The sequence below is a fragment of the Dinoponera quadriceps genome, unplaced genomic scaffold (assembly GCF_001313825.1).
Source record: "Dinoponera quadriceps isolate SergipeBrazil2010 unplaced genomic scaffold, ASM131382v1 scaffold1889, whole genome shotgun sequence".
Lineage (NCBI taxonomy): Eukaryota > Metazoa > Arthropoda > Insecta > Hymenoptera > Formicidae > Dinoponera > Dinoponera quadriceps.
Window position 1 is genome coordinate 481,567 of NW_014557272.1, and position 19,078 is coordinate 500,644.

The 19,078-nt window shown below is 49.0% G+C and overlaps 1 protein-coding gene across 4 annotated transcripts in view; it reads right to left on the bottom strand.

Annotated features, from left to right (window-relative positions):
• LOC106748843 (forkhead box protein O) overlaps nucleotides 1–17,040 on the bottom strand; it is a 193,876-nt gene extending 176,836 nt beyond the window's left edge. For 2 of the 4 annotated variants that reach the window (XM_014627725.1, XM_014627724.1), the window contains exon 1: nucleotides 14,984–17,039. In XM_014627725.1, the coding sequence (XP_014483211.1) occupies nucleotides 14,984–15,439 (456 nt within the window). In that variant the 5' untranslated portion in view covers nucleotides 15,440–17,039. Of the gene's footprint in view, nucleotides 1–14,983 lie in introns of all 4 variants that reach the window. The other 2 variants (XM_014627726.1, XM_014627727.1) reach the window with 2 other exon arrangements.
• Nucleotides 17,041–19,078: the final 2,038 nt, after the last annotated feature.

The following is a 19,078-nucleotide window of genomic DNA, read 5'->3' on the forward strand; positions in this document are numbered from 1 at the left end:
GGCCTGAAGGTTGGCCATGGACAAATATAATTATCTTTACTATTGTACCTGGTCCGCGCATAATAAAATTGTTCATTCGGTGCAAGCGCCTGATTCTTTTCACTGAGAGAACAATTTGGTATTTGTAACTTATCATCATTATCGCGAAAGAATTATAGTCAGCAAAACTATTTTTTCTAATACCGCAGTATCAGTGATAATAACTTACATGCATATATTACTATAAAAAAAAGAGAGTTTCGACTATATATAGTATATAAATAGCTATAGTTGAAACTGTAAATAACTATAACTTCTCTCTGTGTTTCAGATGGTGTATTTTATTTTTGGGTATAGAAAGAGAAAGAAAGAAGCCGATTTTATTTGAACTATGTGCTTCCCCGTTATGCGTGAAACTTGGGAAAATATAATAAGATGAATCGCGCGCCGTGCATTGGTCGCGTCGCGTATTTGCATAGGATATACGAAATAAAAGAAGCACGTCACTCTTAAAATGATAAATTTGAAACGATGTCATTATCGAAGGACTATCCTCGCGTTGCGCAATCGCAGTCGCGCTCGTTTTCTTTACGCTCGTCAATTATTCAGCTGAGAAACATTAGCTTGCCGTCGTAATGCATATTAAATCTCTCTCTTTTCCTGACTAATACAGCTATTCACTCGGATTATTGTGATCATCTCCGGTCGTAGGATCGGCGTCCGCGTAAGAAGTCCCCGCACAATTAAACGCGCGTTCCGCGAATCGCGATTCCGCATAATCGCAATCTCGATCTCGACACGTGATTCTTTACGTTATCGATTATAAAAATATTATAAAGAATTATCGCTTCTCTTGCGCGCGTGGCAATTGATAAAATGACCTGACTCAGGGCGACGAGCCGTAGCATATTTCACGCGTGTAATTTTGACAATGGATTATCGATGTAACGGAGGAGAGAAATTCTTTTACATCAAACGCACATGTGCATTATTGATTGCAAAAAAAAAAAAATGAATAACGATTCTTTATCGAAGAAATATAAAGCAAAACAAATATTTTGTACTTATGTTAAAATTAGCCTTTGTTAAAATTTTTCTGTTGAATTTTTAGTATGCTCGTGTATTAATTTAACGTACTGTGTTCATGTTATCTCAATATTTTGTATTGAATTGATATTGGACATGTATAAATGTTAAAATAACACTTGTAAGTGTTAATATAACACATTTTATACTTCAGTGTGAGATTAATATATTATGGATATTGATTTTGTGTTAATTTTTGACATAATATTTGTGTTATCTTTCAACATATTTACTTTGTGTTAACACGAAAATTTGTGTGGACCGTAATATGGGACATGTGAAATTTAATACAAAAATTTTTTGCCGTGTTCTTTATACTTCACCTAAAGAAACGAAAAAAGAAAAATACACGCATCTTTGTAGACGTACTCGACGCACAGCGTAGCGCATTTGAATCGATCAATAACATTCTTAACGCGCCAACCACCGCATAATTCCTCACGTATCCCACGCGCCGAATATTTCATTAGTCGCGGTCTTTATTCGCTACGGTTATCCGAAGCTTGGCCTTTCGGGATCAGCTATGATGACATGACCCCGCGCTGAACTTACGGGGGTTACCGTCACAGATTGTACTTACGAGCGCACACACACACACAAACACACACACGTGTCGGAGCGATAACCCTCGGCTAGCACATTGTGTGGCGGGGCGCCGTGGAGACGGCTTTGTCGAATTACAGAAGTGTGAATAGCGGCCGTTTAACATAATAATCGGACTCTCGCGTGATACGTAAACATATCGTAGAGGCACCGTCGGTAACAAGGTGGCGGAATAGAACGTAAGGCGCGCATGAAGATGTAGCGAGATTCCTACGACGATTAGCGCGCGTGTTTTTTTAAACGTACACAGAGAAAAACGCGTTAACGCGACCGCTACTATTCATCTATGAAACCGCCCACTCTAGATTGATCTATATTTTTCTTCTTACTTCTTCATGTAATGATATATTAATGTAAAAACAGACTTAATTTCTGTACATGGGCATAAAAAAGTACTAGAATCAAGTAAAGACAATTAACTTTTCTACAGCCTCTTAAATCAAATTATGTTTTTATCAATTTAAGCGTATTCTAATAGCTCGCCGTAAATGCTTGAACGCAGTGTAATTTAATTTGTAAAGAAATTACTGAATATCAGTATAAAGTGATTCTCAACTTAAGAAAATATTTACTAAAATTACATAATACACTTTTTTCTTCAAGAAACCTGGTGGTTTAAAATTTTTCCCGTGCAACGGATATTTTCCAAAAATAAATTCTGATATTCTCAATATTATGAATTTAATACTTGCCGCAATTTGTTTGACACATGCAAATAAATGTCTATTTATACGAGGAGGGAAGCATCATATATAGCCAATTATATTTCTACTTCTAGTAAATATTTTTTCCAAGGAGTGACCATTTTATCTAATAGATCAAGCAAATATTACTTGAATGGTAGCGCTTCTTTTCAGTGGATAGAATGAAAAATTACCATTGTTACGCATACGTGGCGTCGGTCTCTCCGTGAGAATCGGTGCGTCACACGCGTGTGTGACGCATGGTAACGAACGTGTTAATGATTCTCTGGCGGACGATCATTGTCCCTCCCGCGAAAATTCGCCTTTTATTTCGACGTCGTAGAGCGAAACCACGCGAGGTATATTCTGCACAATCCTGCGACTCGCGAGCTACATCGGCGCCTGGACGTCGTGACGAACGCGTCGGTCTTCTCGTTTCAAGCTGCTAACGTCCATTTATTCTAACGAGACGCTCCATACGCGTCTACGATTCCTATTGTAACGTCAAATCAGGCGCCACAAGCGGGCCGTGGATTCTACTTGCCACGTTCGCGCCAATTCGCGACGCTGCGACTCGCTCGTTGGCTCGCGCGCGCGCGCGCGTATCCGTTCTGCGAAGCGCAACACACGTAACGAATGTGCGATACTCATTAGGAGAGTCAAGGGTACGTTACGTGAGGACTGCGGTTACAGTCCGCGTGCGTCTGGCGCGCGTTACGTCACCGCGCCGCTCGGCGCGCACACAGCGCACACGCACATGCACAGAGAACGTCTCTCTCTTTCTCTCTCGCGTCGCGCCGCGTCGTAGGAAAAGAGCGTGGAAGCGCCACCGGAACACCGGAGCTAGATCAGCCGCGTCGATTGACGAGAGGCCGGCGGGATGATTCGCGACCGCGATCACGAACATGAAATGTCGAGGACAGATTCACCGTTCGAGTCCGAGATGGAAATTCTCTCTCTCTCTCTCTCTCTCTCCCTCTCTCTTTTACTCTCTCGACCGTGATCGCCACCGTCATTAATCATTCGCGGTAACCTTCCGCGGAAACTTGGCATTTAAATGACCAAATAAGCAAAAACCGAAAATATGAGAATTCCATTTGAGTTTGAATTTGTCGGACGATTCGACAAGAGAACGTCGCCGAGCAAAATCGAGTGGACTCGATCGCCCGTCCCAAGGAGCCTCTGCGCTCTCTCTCTCTCTCTCTCTCACGGACTTCGAGAGTACGGAAACGCGGGTCGGACTGGCTCGGTGCGGAATTCAAATCGCAAGAAGCCGTCGCGCGAGAGGTGAGTCAGTCGAGAAAATCGCCCCGGGCGAGAAATTCTGCGGGAGAAAGGCGGACGGACGGACGGACGAGCGGACGGTCGGTGTGCCGCGCTGTACAGAGAAGAAGCGAATCGAGGAGAACGACACGCGCGCTCTCCTCGCTCGACTATAAAGCGCAGCCGGCATGATTCTGTCGCAATTTACGGCGAGGAAATCGCAGCCTTGCTCCAGGCAAGGTAAATAGAGTGTTGACCACGAGCCCGAAGGACTGACAGCTGACAGAGTGCATTTTGAAAGGAGTAGACGGATACTCTCTCGGTACGGCGACTCCTGACGCTCTACAGGGTGTGCCACAGGTCGCGCGTTCGCATTCGCGCGACTGCAGGTGAGCGAAATGGTGACGGGGGACCTGCGTTATTTTATCGCAGAACGTTAAAATCGTTCGCGTGCCGAATGTTTCTTCGTATCCTGCGAGAGAATGGCAGAATGTAATTCTGTAATTTCCACAAATGACACACTCTTTCGTGAGAATCAATCACGTACTCGGCCACGCGTGTTACCCCCGATTAATCGCTTCCGGAACGTTAACGAAACACAATATATTTCGGCGTTACATTTTAAAGCTCAGCCGGCATCGCGCGCTGAGTGACATTTATTTGGTAATTCATATTTCATCGCCCTAGTTCGAAATTAAGGTTTCGACGGTGAAACAAGCTTCGCGATGATGAACAAAAAATCGTGCGTATCCGTCCGGTTAATTTATTCGGCCGGAAAATTTCACGTATTTAATTATCGAGGTGTTTCGCGGGTGGAAATTTATAAACGCGGCCGACGCGTGTAAGGCCGGGGCGGATCGTTCCGAAATTTTTCGCCCGACAGAGAGAGGACACGTCGAACACGTCTCCATACGTGTCGGTCGCGTCCGTTCGATGAACAGGAAAAACGCGTGGGGCTTTTGACAGATCCTGTATAGCTACGAGGCGTGCGCGGTCTAGGCTCTTTCTTCGATTTAATTGCGTGCAACGTAAAACGGAGCCCTGCCTTTAACCTTTCGGAATTGCTATCCTTTTACGACGACCTATTACTGCAATATCCGAGGGATTATTTATATAGCGCTCATGACTTAGAGCGGCGATACTCGATCGCACGTTGGATCGCCAGGGCGGGATCTTCACATCGGAACGTTCACCGTCGATAGTAGAAACCGGCTGTCATAATTCTCTCTATATCCCCTCAATATACACCGACCGAAACAATTAAGGGATCGCCTCTCTCCTTCAAATGGCCGCATCGTCTAGCAGATATTTGAAGCGTAATCGAATACAATTTCGCTCGGTATCTAATTCTAATCCTCGACAAGCGTATCTTCACTATCGTCCCGCCAGCTCCAAAGGCGGAACGTCTCGCGGCTTGGTGCCTGTTAATCCCTTTCGTCACGGCAGAACTCAGCCGAAAAGCATCCCCGTTAGCCGAACGTAGCGCAGAACGGCCAGTGGGGTACATAGGCGAGTCAAGGAATTGCGACGCATTTTTTAAAGACGCAGGCTCGATAACAGGTGACTACCCGGGTGGAAATTTAGAACGGGAGCTGGGAAAGCCCCGCACACAATCTTTCCCCACTTCTACCTACGCAGACATATGACGCTTGGACAATCTAGGAGAATTTTGTAAATCTGTCTAACCAGGTTCTGACTGGGACCTACGTTGAAAAATGAATTTGGTTGGATCTACCTGACAATGGGCGACCAAACGCGTTTCGGTGAAAGGAAGCAGAATTTCTTGGTTGTAAGAACCAAATTGGGCTCGTGAGAATTCGAAATTTTGTTCCCTTCAAGCAAAACGCGATTGACCGTTCATTGTCAGGTAGATCTAACAAGATTCATCCTTCAGTGAATAAGTCACAGGCCTTGTTAGAGACATCCACGTCAGTGCTTATTAACAAAATTTCATTCAAGATTTATCTTTCTAGACCATATCTAGGCCGAACAGAAGCAGGTCTATTTTGGGACATGCGTATCTAAGACCGTTACAGACTTGGATTACGTCCCAATTAATTTCTACCCGAGTACAGTCACTCTACGAACTTAGCGAGCGCTTGGCAACGAATAAACCATCCTATCGAAAGGATTACTGAAACTGTCCGCCTCTATCACAGCTTTGCTTAGGATTTATATTTCGAACATGGGGGCTGTTTGAGTGATTAATTAAAGTCAATTTACATAAATGCAACATATCGCTGATATTTATATCTCATGCCGTCAGATTCGATCGTTCGATGGAACTTGATTCGGCGTGATCCCCGAAATTCTCTCAAGCAGCGCAAAATTTTCGCAAAGAGGAATGAAATATCGCGCACATGGGAGATGGGAGCTTTTACCGAGCCGGTGGGCCCAAAGTCAGTGGAAGGGGAAGGAGAGGGACGTGATCACGAAATGATGATGTTGGCAACGTGGTCGCGTCGTAGGATTGTGCGCGGATACCGAGGCGGAAAGAAGAAAGAAAGAGAGAGAGAGAGAGAGAGAGGGGAGACAGGTGGATGAAGGAGGAAAGGCCCGAGAGAAAGAGAATGAGAGAAAGTTAGCCAGGAGAGAATGAGATCGGCGAGATGAAGAGATGCGGCAACGACGCGGCCGGCGCTGCAGTTTCGTGCCAAAATAACGCGCAAAAGCCGCCACCGAAGCACGTCTGCAACTCGAAATACACATCGCGCGTAAAAGGGGATGCTAGAGAAAACAGCAAGAAGGAATTTTCAGATTGCGCAGAACGGCCGATCGGCCCCGTTCGTTCCTTCCCTCGTCCGGGCGGTCTGAAAATAGGAAAAGGGCGCCCCGCGAGTTCGTGGAAAGTGAAAAAATGCGTTCTCATCTCAGAAATGGTCGAGAAAGAGGGGAAGAGAGAAAGAGCGAGCGAGTGAAATCACCTCGCTCGAGCGACGCGGACGATAAATATTATTTTTCGCTTAGCTGCTCGAATGAGTCTTGGGTTTTCTTTCCGAATCGCTTTTAGCTTCGGATATCTTAATTGGCCGGAGATGTTTGACAAAGTGCGGGAAAAGAAAACGGCCGCCGGATTGAATTCACGCGCGGGTGCGCGAATCAACTGGCCGGGGACGTTGAAAATCTGCGTTCACGAATTCTGGTTCTCTCCCCCCGGCCCACGTCGCACTAATCCGGTTACACCCTGTGTAACCGGCGGACGCAGGTCATTTTCGCAACGTGTCGGCCGGCAGGCCGGCCGGTCGGCGTGCCGGCGATTCACGCTAATTGCGCCGTTAACCCTCGTTTAATGACCGCGCGCGGTAAAACGCGCGCTTTTCCGTGGAAAAACTCGGAACGGTGAGTTTCTCGCTCCGCCGATTATGGCACTTTGTGCACTCGTGATTTTGCCTGATTTACGTTTCCGCCGATCTGTTCGTTGCAATGGATATTAGCTGAACGTTGCACGCATCTCGAGTCATGCCTGGCATTAGCAATGCGGAGTTTTAATGACTATCGCCGATCGCGTGTTTGTTGTCTTATGAAAAGGAAAACGGTATATTCCTTTTTTAGTCTTCTCTGGTAACGTAACGATCATTAAAAATGTTACATGTTTTACAAGCGCAACAAAAGAAATATAAGCCTACTGAAGATAATATATGTATTTTGCATATTTTCTAGTGTTTTATATACTTCACACGTCACATTATTCTCCTAATCTTTTTTTCAAAATTATTTACCCACTGTTAATCATCACCTGTACCGCTTATCGCAAGAAGAGAGGAAAGGTAGTCCCAGTAAGAAAGAAAAAGATAAGAGGGGAAATTTACTTAATGAGATTAAGTTTTTTTTTAATTATGATGTATCAGATAGTACACAAAGTCTAACATGTGCTCTGTTCCGTAGGATGAATCGCAATCAATCCAGCCGGTCAGCCGACGGAAATATTAAGAAGCAGCGACTGCTTTTCATTAAGTCCGATGATGTCTCGTTAGAAGTTTATATGGTCGATTACTGGCCTTTATACCTCGTTTTAATACACTCGATCCGTATCGGGAAGCGTCGTAACTGTCGAATCAAATTGTAGAGCGACTAGCCGCTCATATTGTCAGTCGTATCTATTTTATGTTACTCAATATTACTGGTTCGTCCCATTATTGCTTACAATTAGTTACCACATTATATACGAGTATACTCGTACAATGCCCAGTCTCACACACATGTATACATATATATGTATATATTTATATAGACATTTAACTTCCCTAACGTTTCGCTGAACGTTTAACCGAACAATTTCGTTGTCGATACGGTAGAATTATTGCAGATCTATAAACTCGCCTATCCGTCGGACAAAAGGATTTACTACACAATCGAACGCAGTGTCTCGCAGAATTAACACGCCGACTGCCACGTCAATTCTGTATCGAGTGACAGATTTTACGACGGAACGCTTATTTGATCGCGGGAGTGACATTGAATTCTTGAGGACTGATAAGGGTATCAAGAAGAATCAAGAGATTTCCTCAAACAGTTTTCATCCTCAAATTGTGTCTTTAACGATTGATCCGGACACACGTTTTCTAAGAATTGAGTTTCATCGTTTTCTCCAGGACACCTTGCGAGAAATCCGCGAAAGCAAGACTTCCCCATCGAGGCTTCGAATTACCGGCGGCGGGCACCGGCGGCGGGCACCGCTCTATTTTATTCGAGGAGATCACAGCGGCGCCCCGCGTTCGCGATAACGCACGACATTCCCTTTTCGTGTCGACGACGCTTATCGCGCTTAATCGAAACAGCGACGTCAGAGTCGCAAGGTAACTCGCGCGCGCGACATTCTGTCACGCGAGTGTCGTTCGGAAAAATCGGAACCGCCGCGGCGCCGTGTCGCGCAGACAGCGTTCATCATTTTCCCGAGCTCGATGGCCACCAATAATCAACGATCCTACGAAGAGACTCCGGCTAAAGATCACGACATCCTTTCCCCCGAAAGATCACCATTGTCTACATCACGACGTCATTAACCGATCGCTGGGAATTAACTCACAACGCCCGACCGCGATTCTCCTCACCGCGTTCTCGAGATAATTCGATGATAAGGCTCTCCCGACGGCACAGGAGGCAGGGGGGGGGGGAGGTACACCGGCATACCGCGTTCCGATTTCACTGACCGCTGGCGTTCCAGTATCTACGCCGCCGTAACAGTACCGCGGTGGACACCGCGCGAGGGGACGACGGACAGTTAGCCGAGTTCTCTCTGTCTCTCTTTCTCTCACGGTCGTTAAAACGCGGTCCGCTTCTGATCGTCGTGGAAAGGATCGCGGCGATCGGCGGGGGAAAGGGAGAGCTTTGTAATGACGGGCGCCAGCCCGTTGGTCTCAAAACCAGACGGATGAGTGACCTTTCGCCGGCGGTTTCACGGTTCCCTCGACACCTCTACACGCGCGCATGCTAAAATTCCAAGCCTCCGAGGGGGATCGAGAGAGAACTCTATTCGGCGCCGATAGAGGCTCTAAGGGCTTTTCATACTTCACGCCGGCGCGAATACCTGCCACCGTCCCCGTTCCCTCCTTCTCCTCCTCTCTCCTCTTTCTTTTTTCATCTTCTCTTCGCTCCTCTTCCTTCGTCTCTCCTCACCTGTGCAGCCTGATGACGCGCGGCGTGAGACTACCGGCCGTCGTTGCGACCGACAAAAGTCGCGGTGCCGAATTTTCCACCGCCTAATCGCGCAGGTGTTTCTCGAACGAACGCGGAAGCGTTACGTAAAGGTCGCGCTTTTCCTCTTTCGCCCAAGTATCGCTGATTCGGAAGCGTCTCCCGTCGGCGACGAGATCGTTGTACATCGCGCGCTCCGTCCATCCGGTGTACATCGACGTGAAGGATAACATTCACAGTCTCACGTGAGAGACGTAGATCGCTGAAAACGAACGCATCGGCCGCGTTCGCCGCGCGTTCTAATGAAATTTTCTCCCCCCCCCCCCCCTGATGATGAGGGGGGNGGGGCGCGACCGCACGCGGGAGCGAGCGGCAATTATTGTGCTCGCAACGCGTTACACGGGAGTTGCAACAATACAGTAAGTACCATAACTTAGGTAGCGAGAAAGTCGACGGCACGATGAGCGTGCACGTAGCAGAGAGGCCGCGATCTAAATGGCGAGATATACATAAGAATCGCTAACTTTCAAGCTCCGCTTCTTCGCGATCTACGTCGTTGAGTTCGATTAACAATTGCTCTATCACGAAGAGAGAAAAAAAAAAAAAGCTAATTGCATTTTAATCCTCCCTCCGGATGTGGGATTCGGAGGGGTGTTGCGTTCCCTCGCGCACACAACGGCGGGACATAAAAAATCGCATTCACGATGCGCGATTCCTGGCGCGGTTTCTCTCCGGCCGCGACGTCATAATCGCGCAGGAGATCATCCGGTGCCGAATGAAGTAAACCGTTAAACGCACATGGCCGCTCGCGAGCGGGCATGCAGGATCCTCTCTTCCTTCCACGAGTTCTCGGAACGTATCCCTGAACTTTCGTCGGGCGCTTTCGCGTGCACAACCGGTGCATAAATAATGCGCGTCGTTCGGCTGAACGAAACGAGCGACGATTGTGTGCGGCGGCATCGATTTATGCGTGTACTTCGACCCGCGATGTGACGTCGACGACGACGACGAGGACGACGACGACAACGAGGATAACGACGAGGACGAAGCAGCAATGGCGACGACGGAGGAGAAGGAGGAGGCAGCGGTTGTGCGGCATTGCGTGCGTGCGTGCGTCCATGCGTGCGTGGCGTGCGTGCGTGGCGTGCGTGCATGCACGGTGCGTACGGACCTTAAACCCGCGCGGCGTTCTCCCGACTCTGCATTTACGTCGTCGGCAGCACGCATTCCCGCGCGCGCGGTAAACGCACACACGCACACACACGGGGCAGATACAGATATATCTCTCTCTCTCTCTCTCTCTCAGACTGCATACACCACGTGACTGCACGCCGTCCTCCGCGCGCGCGACTTGCATCCGCAAGTTCGCAGCTGCCGCCGCTGCGCCGTCGCCGCGGTCGTCGGCGAGGATTTTTAGCGCGGATTCCTGCCCACGAGTTTGACGCGTCGGCCTCGCGCGCGATAATTGAGCGGCTCTAAGTGCCGCGGACGCCTAACTCGCGAATTCTCACGCGTTTATGCGCGCTCGAGGCTCCGACGAGGATGAACGTCGAAGGGATCTTTCGGAGGCCGGACGTGGGTATTCTCGCGATCTTCTCGATGGAAATGTCATTGAAAATTCAATCGAAGCGACGAAATGAAAATACGGCCGACACTCGGGGTTGTAACTCGGACTCTGAGTGGATTATTAATCATACGAGCGAATGTTTCGATCGATTTGAGTGAATTGATTCCTGCGACGATGAAGCGCGCATCGGATGTACTTCCCAATTCCGAGTGGGAATTTCCACTCGACGACTCGGAGTGGATAACTCGCTCTCTGTGAGCCTGAAAGTCACTCGAATTTGAGTAACTCGGATTTCAGTCTACTTTTCGAGTGGAATTTCACTCGAAGAAATTTAGACAACACGCGGACATCACGGAAGTTCGGAGCGGATGGAGAGAGGAAGGAGGTTTCCCGCCTCGTGTGAAACGCGCGTCGCGACAAAGTTCACGTACGCGCGCGGAAGGATCCTCAATAATAACCCGAGTGCTAAACGAGTTTCGCGCGGAGGCAGAGGAAATATTTTTCCGTGTGTAGTAATAAATTTCTTTTTGCCGGCGCAGCGTCGTCGAGCGCGATAAAAAGTGGGCGAGGCGCGCGCAGCACGCGTGTTTGACGGCGTGTAAAAATATTAATCATCGCATGAGCATGCGAACGCGACTTTGCACGCGCACTGGCGCAGTGATCTTTGAGAAGAAGTGGGAAGAGACGGTTAAATATCGCGACTTCTTCACGCGCGTTTTGAATGAAAAAAATATTAGCCCGATAGAAGTAGTCGGTCGTGTAAACGTTAGAGGCTCCAAGGTGCACACACCTATGGCACACAGCCATTGAATCGCGACGAGCGCTCTTGTGAAACGGCGTAAGTGCCAAAACCAACAGAGCTCGCGGGAGGGACCGCTTCTCCCGCCGCCGCCGCTCGCAAAAATGAATTTTCCTCCCGTATATACGCGACATTTACAGAGGTGTGCGTCGCCGCGTGACAAAGTACAGGAGACCTGTAACGACGCGGAGCAATATTCGCGCACCGGTTACACGCGCGCCAGCTGCGAGTTTCCGAGATCGAGTTACTTCGAATTCGGCGGTCAATTAGCAGGCTATCGCGCTGTAACGAAACGCGCGAACGAGATATCCGCGTAAACGCGCAATTCGTCGAATTCTCTCTCATCCCCCCCCCCTCCCCCCGCCCATCTTTCTCTCTCTTGGCACGCCCGAACGAGAGAGGGAGAGCTTTATAATTATAAACACTATAATGCATTATTAACGTTTTAATTATGCCTGCCGCGCGCTTAAATAGTTCGGCGTAAACACGCTTTTGCAGTTCTAATGTTTCGTTTCGTAACGGCCTGTATTTGCGTTATATTTGTTTAACTTCATTAAGAGATCAATTGCGGTGTTTTACAAGTTGTTTTATTCGTAATTAATGATTAGCGATTCACACGGGGACCGACAGTTCCGCTCGAATTTCCGTACTAATTCCGCCCACGATCGATCGCATCTTTCGGCGCCTTTCATTATTTTCCCCGCGACGATTACGACGACGCTTATCTCGACTGATTATGCGATGAAAATGCATGTCCGTAATTTCCCAGATTACAGCGTGCGCACGCGAAATATGTAAATAAGCTCACTCGCGAAGAAAAAAGAAGTAAGAAGAACGCTCGATATATTTTATCATCTCTTTATCAGAGCGATAAGCTCGATAAGCTTCAAAATCAACGATAAGCTGCATGGTTTCAAACTGCTCGAGAGAGAGAGGGAGAGAGAGATATCGCGGCAGTTTCTATTAATTAAAAGAAATGTGAAATGAGAACGCATGAAAAATATCTGGACAATCAGGGGAAGAGCGAGCAATCTGAAGAGTCCGCGTCATTCGAGAAACAACACATCGCTTCTCGTTAGCAGTTAAGTCAACACTAACTTCCGTCAAGTTCAAGTTGGAGAGCCGAGAAAAGAACGAAATCAATTTGTAGTCGATCGCGAAACACCGATGCTGCGGGATCAGTTCCCGTTGCCTAAACTTCAAGTTTTCAGAAGGAGTGGAACCACCGGAGGAAAACTATTCGGCTTGCAATAGTGATAAAACAAAAGATTGTAAAATGCAGACTTATGTGATTGTTGATTGACTTTATGATTGTTAAATGTAGACTTAATATAAATCAAGAATTAATCACAAAATAAAATGACTCTCGCAAAGCGTGTGCGAACAGATATGTAAAATTTTCCTTAAGGGCTCAGGCACAATGGAAAGGAATGGGGAAGAAAATATAGAGAATTAGTAACAAGAAGTTAAATTTCGACATGTGAACAATCATGTTTCAATTCACGACAATAGAATAAAGAACTAGAATTGGGAACATTCAAAATTCTATTCCTTACAACTTGTGTGCTTGCTTATAAAGCTTACAGGTTAAATGATAGTTGACTTTCAAAATGTCTAATGGCCATCAATTAACGAATGAAGGCCAGTCTGAATCAATCAGTAATTAATCAATCGGTGGAGTAATGTCAAGAAAATAAAATTGTTGATAATGACAGTAGGAACTCATTATAAGATATGGTAAAAGTAGTAGTTTTAAAACGTTCTCATGTATTTTATTTTCTATTCCTTTAATATAGTTCATTTCTAATATCCTATTCCTAGTTCCCTATATTTAATTCCTTGTTTCTTATTCCTTTCATTGTGCCTATGGACCCTGATAAATATATATAATAAGAATTTAAGGTTCTGTGTAAACTAAATCAACAGAAAGAAATAAATAACAGTTAAATCTTTCTTTTTTATAATCGACTATAAAAAAAGTTCGTCCGTGGTACAACAAAGCGTGTCTAAAATGATAGAGAGATGGATGGTTAATGGTTGATATAGAAACTTAAGTGCGGTAGAGTAATATCAGAAATTAATACTTTAGAAATGCAATACAGCAAGAAGTCTTAAACACGGTATACTTAACCGGTAACTTAATCCAAGATTTTAACAATACGCACGAATCGCGACGAAACTTACAGCGGATATAGTAAAAAAAAAGGGGGGGGGGGGNTTGTGAGGCGTACTTGAATCTTCGGTCTGTGTAAACGATAAGAATTGAAGACTCTGTGAACTAAATGAACGAAACAAAAGGGAAGGAGTTGTTTAGCTCTTATTCGCTTCTTTTCGTTCACCTGATAAATGAATTCGAGAGAATTCGCTTCAGCCTCGAATGTCCGAACCGCGGAGCGGAGGTCCGCCTGACGGACTCACCCGCCGTTGAATCGTGCGGCTGCAATATAATCGCGCGACGTGAATCATCAAAAATATCGTTACGTGCGCGCGAATTCCTGCCGGATGAGTTCCCGCTTCTAACCTTCGCACTGTCGCGTGTCACAATTGTTTCCATATGAAAAGGAAGTCTTCATACTACTACGAACGTGACTCCGAGCGACTGCCGGGCGGCTCGCATTCATGCCCGCGCGTCTAAGCTCGAGACGCAGTTACTCGATTCCCCCCTCGGGCCGTCCCGGTGCGATAAAATCGCGCGATTTTTGCGTTTTAGCGAAACTCCCCCTCCCCCCGCAAACCTTGGCGACCATCGTTTCACGCGACCTCTACGCTCTCTCGTCTCGAATCAAATCGCGTTACGCAATCGGGAAGGTGGTGAACGCGCGGGCACATCTCGATATTCGGCGAGATGTAACTGAGAACGGAGAGGAGATACCGCGCGGGAAAGAAAAAAACTCATTAAAACGAAATTAAAAGCAGGATGAATTCCATCCTATCTCTCAGATTTCACTCTTATCTTCGAGATGTACGTTTACGCATCTCGAGGCCTAACGGAATTTTTTCCCGGATTCGGCGCGTGGCGAAGGTTCGGTCTGCCGACCGCCCGGGATCGTTCTCCACGCTGGCGCCTCTGTTCCGAGGATTCCGCGTCTCGGCGGGAGACTCGCTCTTCCGCGGCTCCGTCGCCTTCTCGAAAAGACTCGCCAAAAGATAGCGGGAAATCGGCAACGCGGAGGAGGCGCGAGGGACAACGTCGAGTGAAATAACGTATCGCGCACAGCCGAATGGCGCGCGACGGGCCGAAAGAGTTAAATTAGACTTTGGCAAGCCGAGCGAGACGAGTCGCCGGCGAATTCCGGCAGCTCCTAAATGCGAACGCCAGAGAGAGGCGCGCGCGCTCGTCTTCGATCCCGCTTCGTCGATCTCTCTTACCTTCCAACCGGCGCTGCTGTTGTTGTCACCCTTGTCCTTGAAGTAGGGCACGTTCGTCACCATCCAATCGTAGATCTGCGACAGCGTCAGCCGCTGGTCGGGCGCGCTGGTGATCGCCTGGGTGATGAGGTCGGCGTAGCTCAGGTTACCCCAGGCGTTCCTCCTGGACGAGTTCTTCTTCACCGGCAGAAGACCACCCTGAGCCAGTTGAGTCTGATGGGGCGGTGTGCCGCCTTCAGCACCCTCCTTGGCGGCCGGTGCGTTCCCCTCCACGTACTCTTCGGGTCTCGGTAACGGCCATGTGTTGGATCTGGCGCGAGTCTGCGGCTCGAAGCCGGTCTCCAGGTCCGGCGAGTTGGAGAACTCGAAGGAGACTCCCTTCTTCTGCTGCTGCTGCTGCTGTTGCTGTTGCAGCGACGGGATCAGCGACCCCGAGACCGGCACCGAATCCATCATGTCCACGCGTCGCTCCGCGAACGTGAGGTTCGCGATCGAACCGAGACACGCGGGGGGACTCCGCGCAGTGGTCGGAGCGCGATCAGCGAGAACCTGCTCGCGCGAGAGAGGAACGACCCGAGCCGCGTTTTCGTCGCACTATCACCAGACGCGTGTGTGTGTGTGTGTGTGTATGCGCGCGCGGGTGCGTGTAAACGCGTGTGTACAGCGACGGCCTTCGTACGTCCTCGCTTCGAGCGAAGGCTCGCGGCAGCGCTCGTTCTCGCACCGGTTCCCGAACGGTCGCACGCGTAACTCGCGTGTAACGCAGCGTCGCTGCTTTCTCTCTCCCTCCTTCTCTCCTATAAATATATTATCTTCTTCTCAGTCGTTCTTTGCCGACACTGCGGTTCTTCAACACATCACCCACCGATCGACCGATCGATCGAGCGGTCAATCTACACTCGACGACGACGCGGCACGACGCGGATGCGACGCGCTTATCGGCGCTCGCGAGAGATCAGCTTGAAGTCGCCGGAGGATCGTCCGAATCCGTGCGCGCTCGCGTGCGGTTGTCGGCGGCGGCGAACCAACTGAGGATTCTGCCCGGCGCCGTTCTGCGTGCCGAAAGAGCGCGAGGGCGAGAGCGAGACGGCCGGAGAAGGCGAATGAGGCGGCCAATACGACGGGGGTGAGGGGGCGGAGGATCAGATAGATGGGAACGAGAAAGAGAGAGACAAGGAAGGGGAACAGAGAGACGAGGTCGGAGCGCGAGGCGGCGAAGCGAAACGGAGAGAGATGGGAGCACCACACAGAGAGAGAGAGAGAGAGAGAGATGGACAAACGCGCTCGACAGCGGAGAGAGGGAGCAGACCACGTGGTCAAACTCAGTGTTTACAAGCCGTGCCGTCGGGGTCACGTGGCCATGTTTTGATAGGCACTTGGCCCGCTGCGCGGATGGATCTACGCGCTCGTCGTGACGTCGCGGCGAAATTTGCGCGGCGAACTGTCCTCCTCGTCGACGACGGTGGCTGCGCGATTTTCGGTGTCGGCGACCGATGCCGCGCGAGCGACGATCGCCGCGGTGACCTCTGCTGCCCTGGCTGCCCTCGGGAGACGGTACCCCCTGGTATCTCTCATCGATAAGACGGTATCCTCGTCGCCGGCGAGCTGTCGCTCGCGTCTATCGCTCGATCCTTCGATCGATTCGCCTGATCGAAGCCTTCCCGGACACCGCGGTCCTTCGGCACAATTTATCGTCCCCACCTCCCCCCTCTTGGTTTTCTTCGTCCGACGCGAAGGCGAGGGAGAGAGAAAGGGGAAGCGAGAACGAAAGAAAGAGAGTGAGAGAGAGAGAAAAAGAGAATACGAATTGTCACAGTACGCACGGCAGAATCGCTCGCTTCGTGACTTGCGAGTGGCGGACTTTCGAATTTGCGAACAGTCGAGAGGAAGAATATACCTAATCACTACGTGAGACTCGCCGGCAAGGCAGCGCGGCACATACTGACGGATTTCTCCGGCCGGCCCTCGGAACAGACCGACCGACCGAGCGGAGCCGAAGCCGCGAGAGGCGAATTCGCGGCGCCTGCTGTCGCGCCGAAGCGCAACGAGCGCGACCGACCGCCGGCGGCGTGACACAAAGAGTGCGAGGGAGATACGGATAGGGAGCACGCAGTTGGGAGAGAGTAAGAGAGAGAAAGAAGGAGAGAGAGGGATAAAGAGGGGGAGAGAGAGAGAGCACCGGGTGCACTCTCGAGCGCGAGAGGAGGACGCACGGAGTGCATCGGAGGGTTCGGAGTGGCGTAGCTGGTGGGTGGCTCAGCGACGTGGTGAGGGCAAAAGAAGACTGCGTGGGGGGAGCGAACGAGCGAAAAGTGGGGGGGAAAAAGAGAGGGCCATCGACGCCGGGTGCGAGAGAGACGCTGATAAATTGCAACTTTGTGCAACGGCGGAGGGAGCGTGAGGGAGGCGAGCGAGCGGGAACGAGAAGCGGCGAAGGAGGGCGACGAAGAGACCAAGTACGACGAGGAGACTGAGGAGAAAGAGGAGGAGGAGGACGGTGGAGGTGGAAGGCGAGGGAATGCGACGGAAGGAGGGAGACGGAGAGTGCAGCGTGCTCGCCGGATCTAACGGGTGGGCGGGGAAAGGGGTATATATGCTGTGCCCCCAGGGTTAGGCACCACACCGCGCGCAGAATAGTGGTCCACGATTCTGATTCGGTTCTCGGAGAATCGACTGCTTTTTTTTTCTTCATGCGAAAGGATCGATTCTTTGATGCAATTGTTTTAATAATCGAAAGGCTGTTCTTTTTCCCCGAATTAATGTACAACGGTGGACGAAAAGGTTGCGACATTTTTTTTTCTTCTTAAGTTTCGGAATCCAGTGTCCAGTGGGAGAATTTGTCTTTTAGCTATTCTCAGAAGATACATTCTCCTCCTCGGATACGAGATACGTTGCGAAGTTTATCAGAGAAAAAAGTGCCGCAACCTTTCTGCCCATCACTGTACACATGTAGAACTTAAAAAGAGATAGATATATAGTTAAAACTTGATGGAAGGAAGAAGAAAGAACGTTAGTGCAGCCAGTTCAGGGAAAAAGAACAAATGTCAATTCTTCGAGAATATCACGCTTTTTTTCAGGAAAATCGGTACGACGGTTCTCGGTGAGCGAATTGATCGCCATAAATCGGGAATTATTTATACAATTTATATGACAGAAATATTATATTCGAGCATTTTTCTCTAATTTCTAATAGTATATCTTTTCTTTCTCTCTCTCTCTCTCTCTCTCTCTCTATCTCTCTCTCTTTTTGTCCAACTTTCTTCTCTTTGTAGCGCTCAACTGGCACCGCTGCGACCGATCGTACGATCCTTCCGACTGAATTTTGCGGCAACCCTTTCGGCACCCTTTTTCATGTATCGCGCCGCGACTTGTAGAATCTGAAGATTCCCAACCACCGATCGAAATAACTCGGCTGTTGTTTTCGGTCCGCGTACCTATCGAATGTGCTCGGCGCCCTGTCGAAAGACGGTCCTCCGCCGCAGCTGAACATTCCTGACTTCGTTTGGGCGCACATTGTTGCATCGCGCGCATTCCTCGTAATCGAAATATCGGGCGAAAAAAACCTACCTACCCGTCTTTCGTGCTTTCAGACGCGGCTGTCTCGGTCCCGCGGGAAAAAATATCTTCTCGCGTTCGCTCTCTTTGAAATCAACCGCAAAAATGTCACCGGGGAAGAGCACGGTGAAAATAGATTTCAAAGTGCAAGATTTTTCGCCCAACTTCATTATTAACGACAGCCATCGCGCAGGCCAACTATTTTTACCGTTAACGTTAAAAATTACTCACATTTACTGATACCTGAGATGGCGATAAACGCTCATCCGAGTCTCGGAGATCTCCGCGAAATTTCGAGACATCTCGGAATCCTGGAACATAAAGAGAAAATCCGAAGTGTTTCTCGTTCCATAACAATTTTCTGCACTTTAGAAGCGAATACGATCCCTACGAGGAGAGATACGCAAATTGCGGATCACCGTGGAACCCGTCCGCGATTACTTTCGACGCGTTTTACACTTTACTCCCGCTCCGCGCGAGAATAGTTCCTGTTTGCCCGTTGCGAGCGCGAAAGTAACGTCAATTAAATACGCCCTCTCT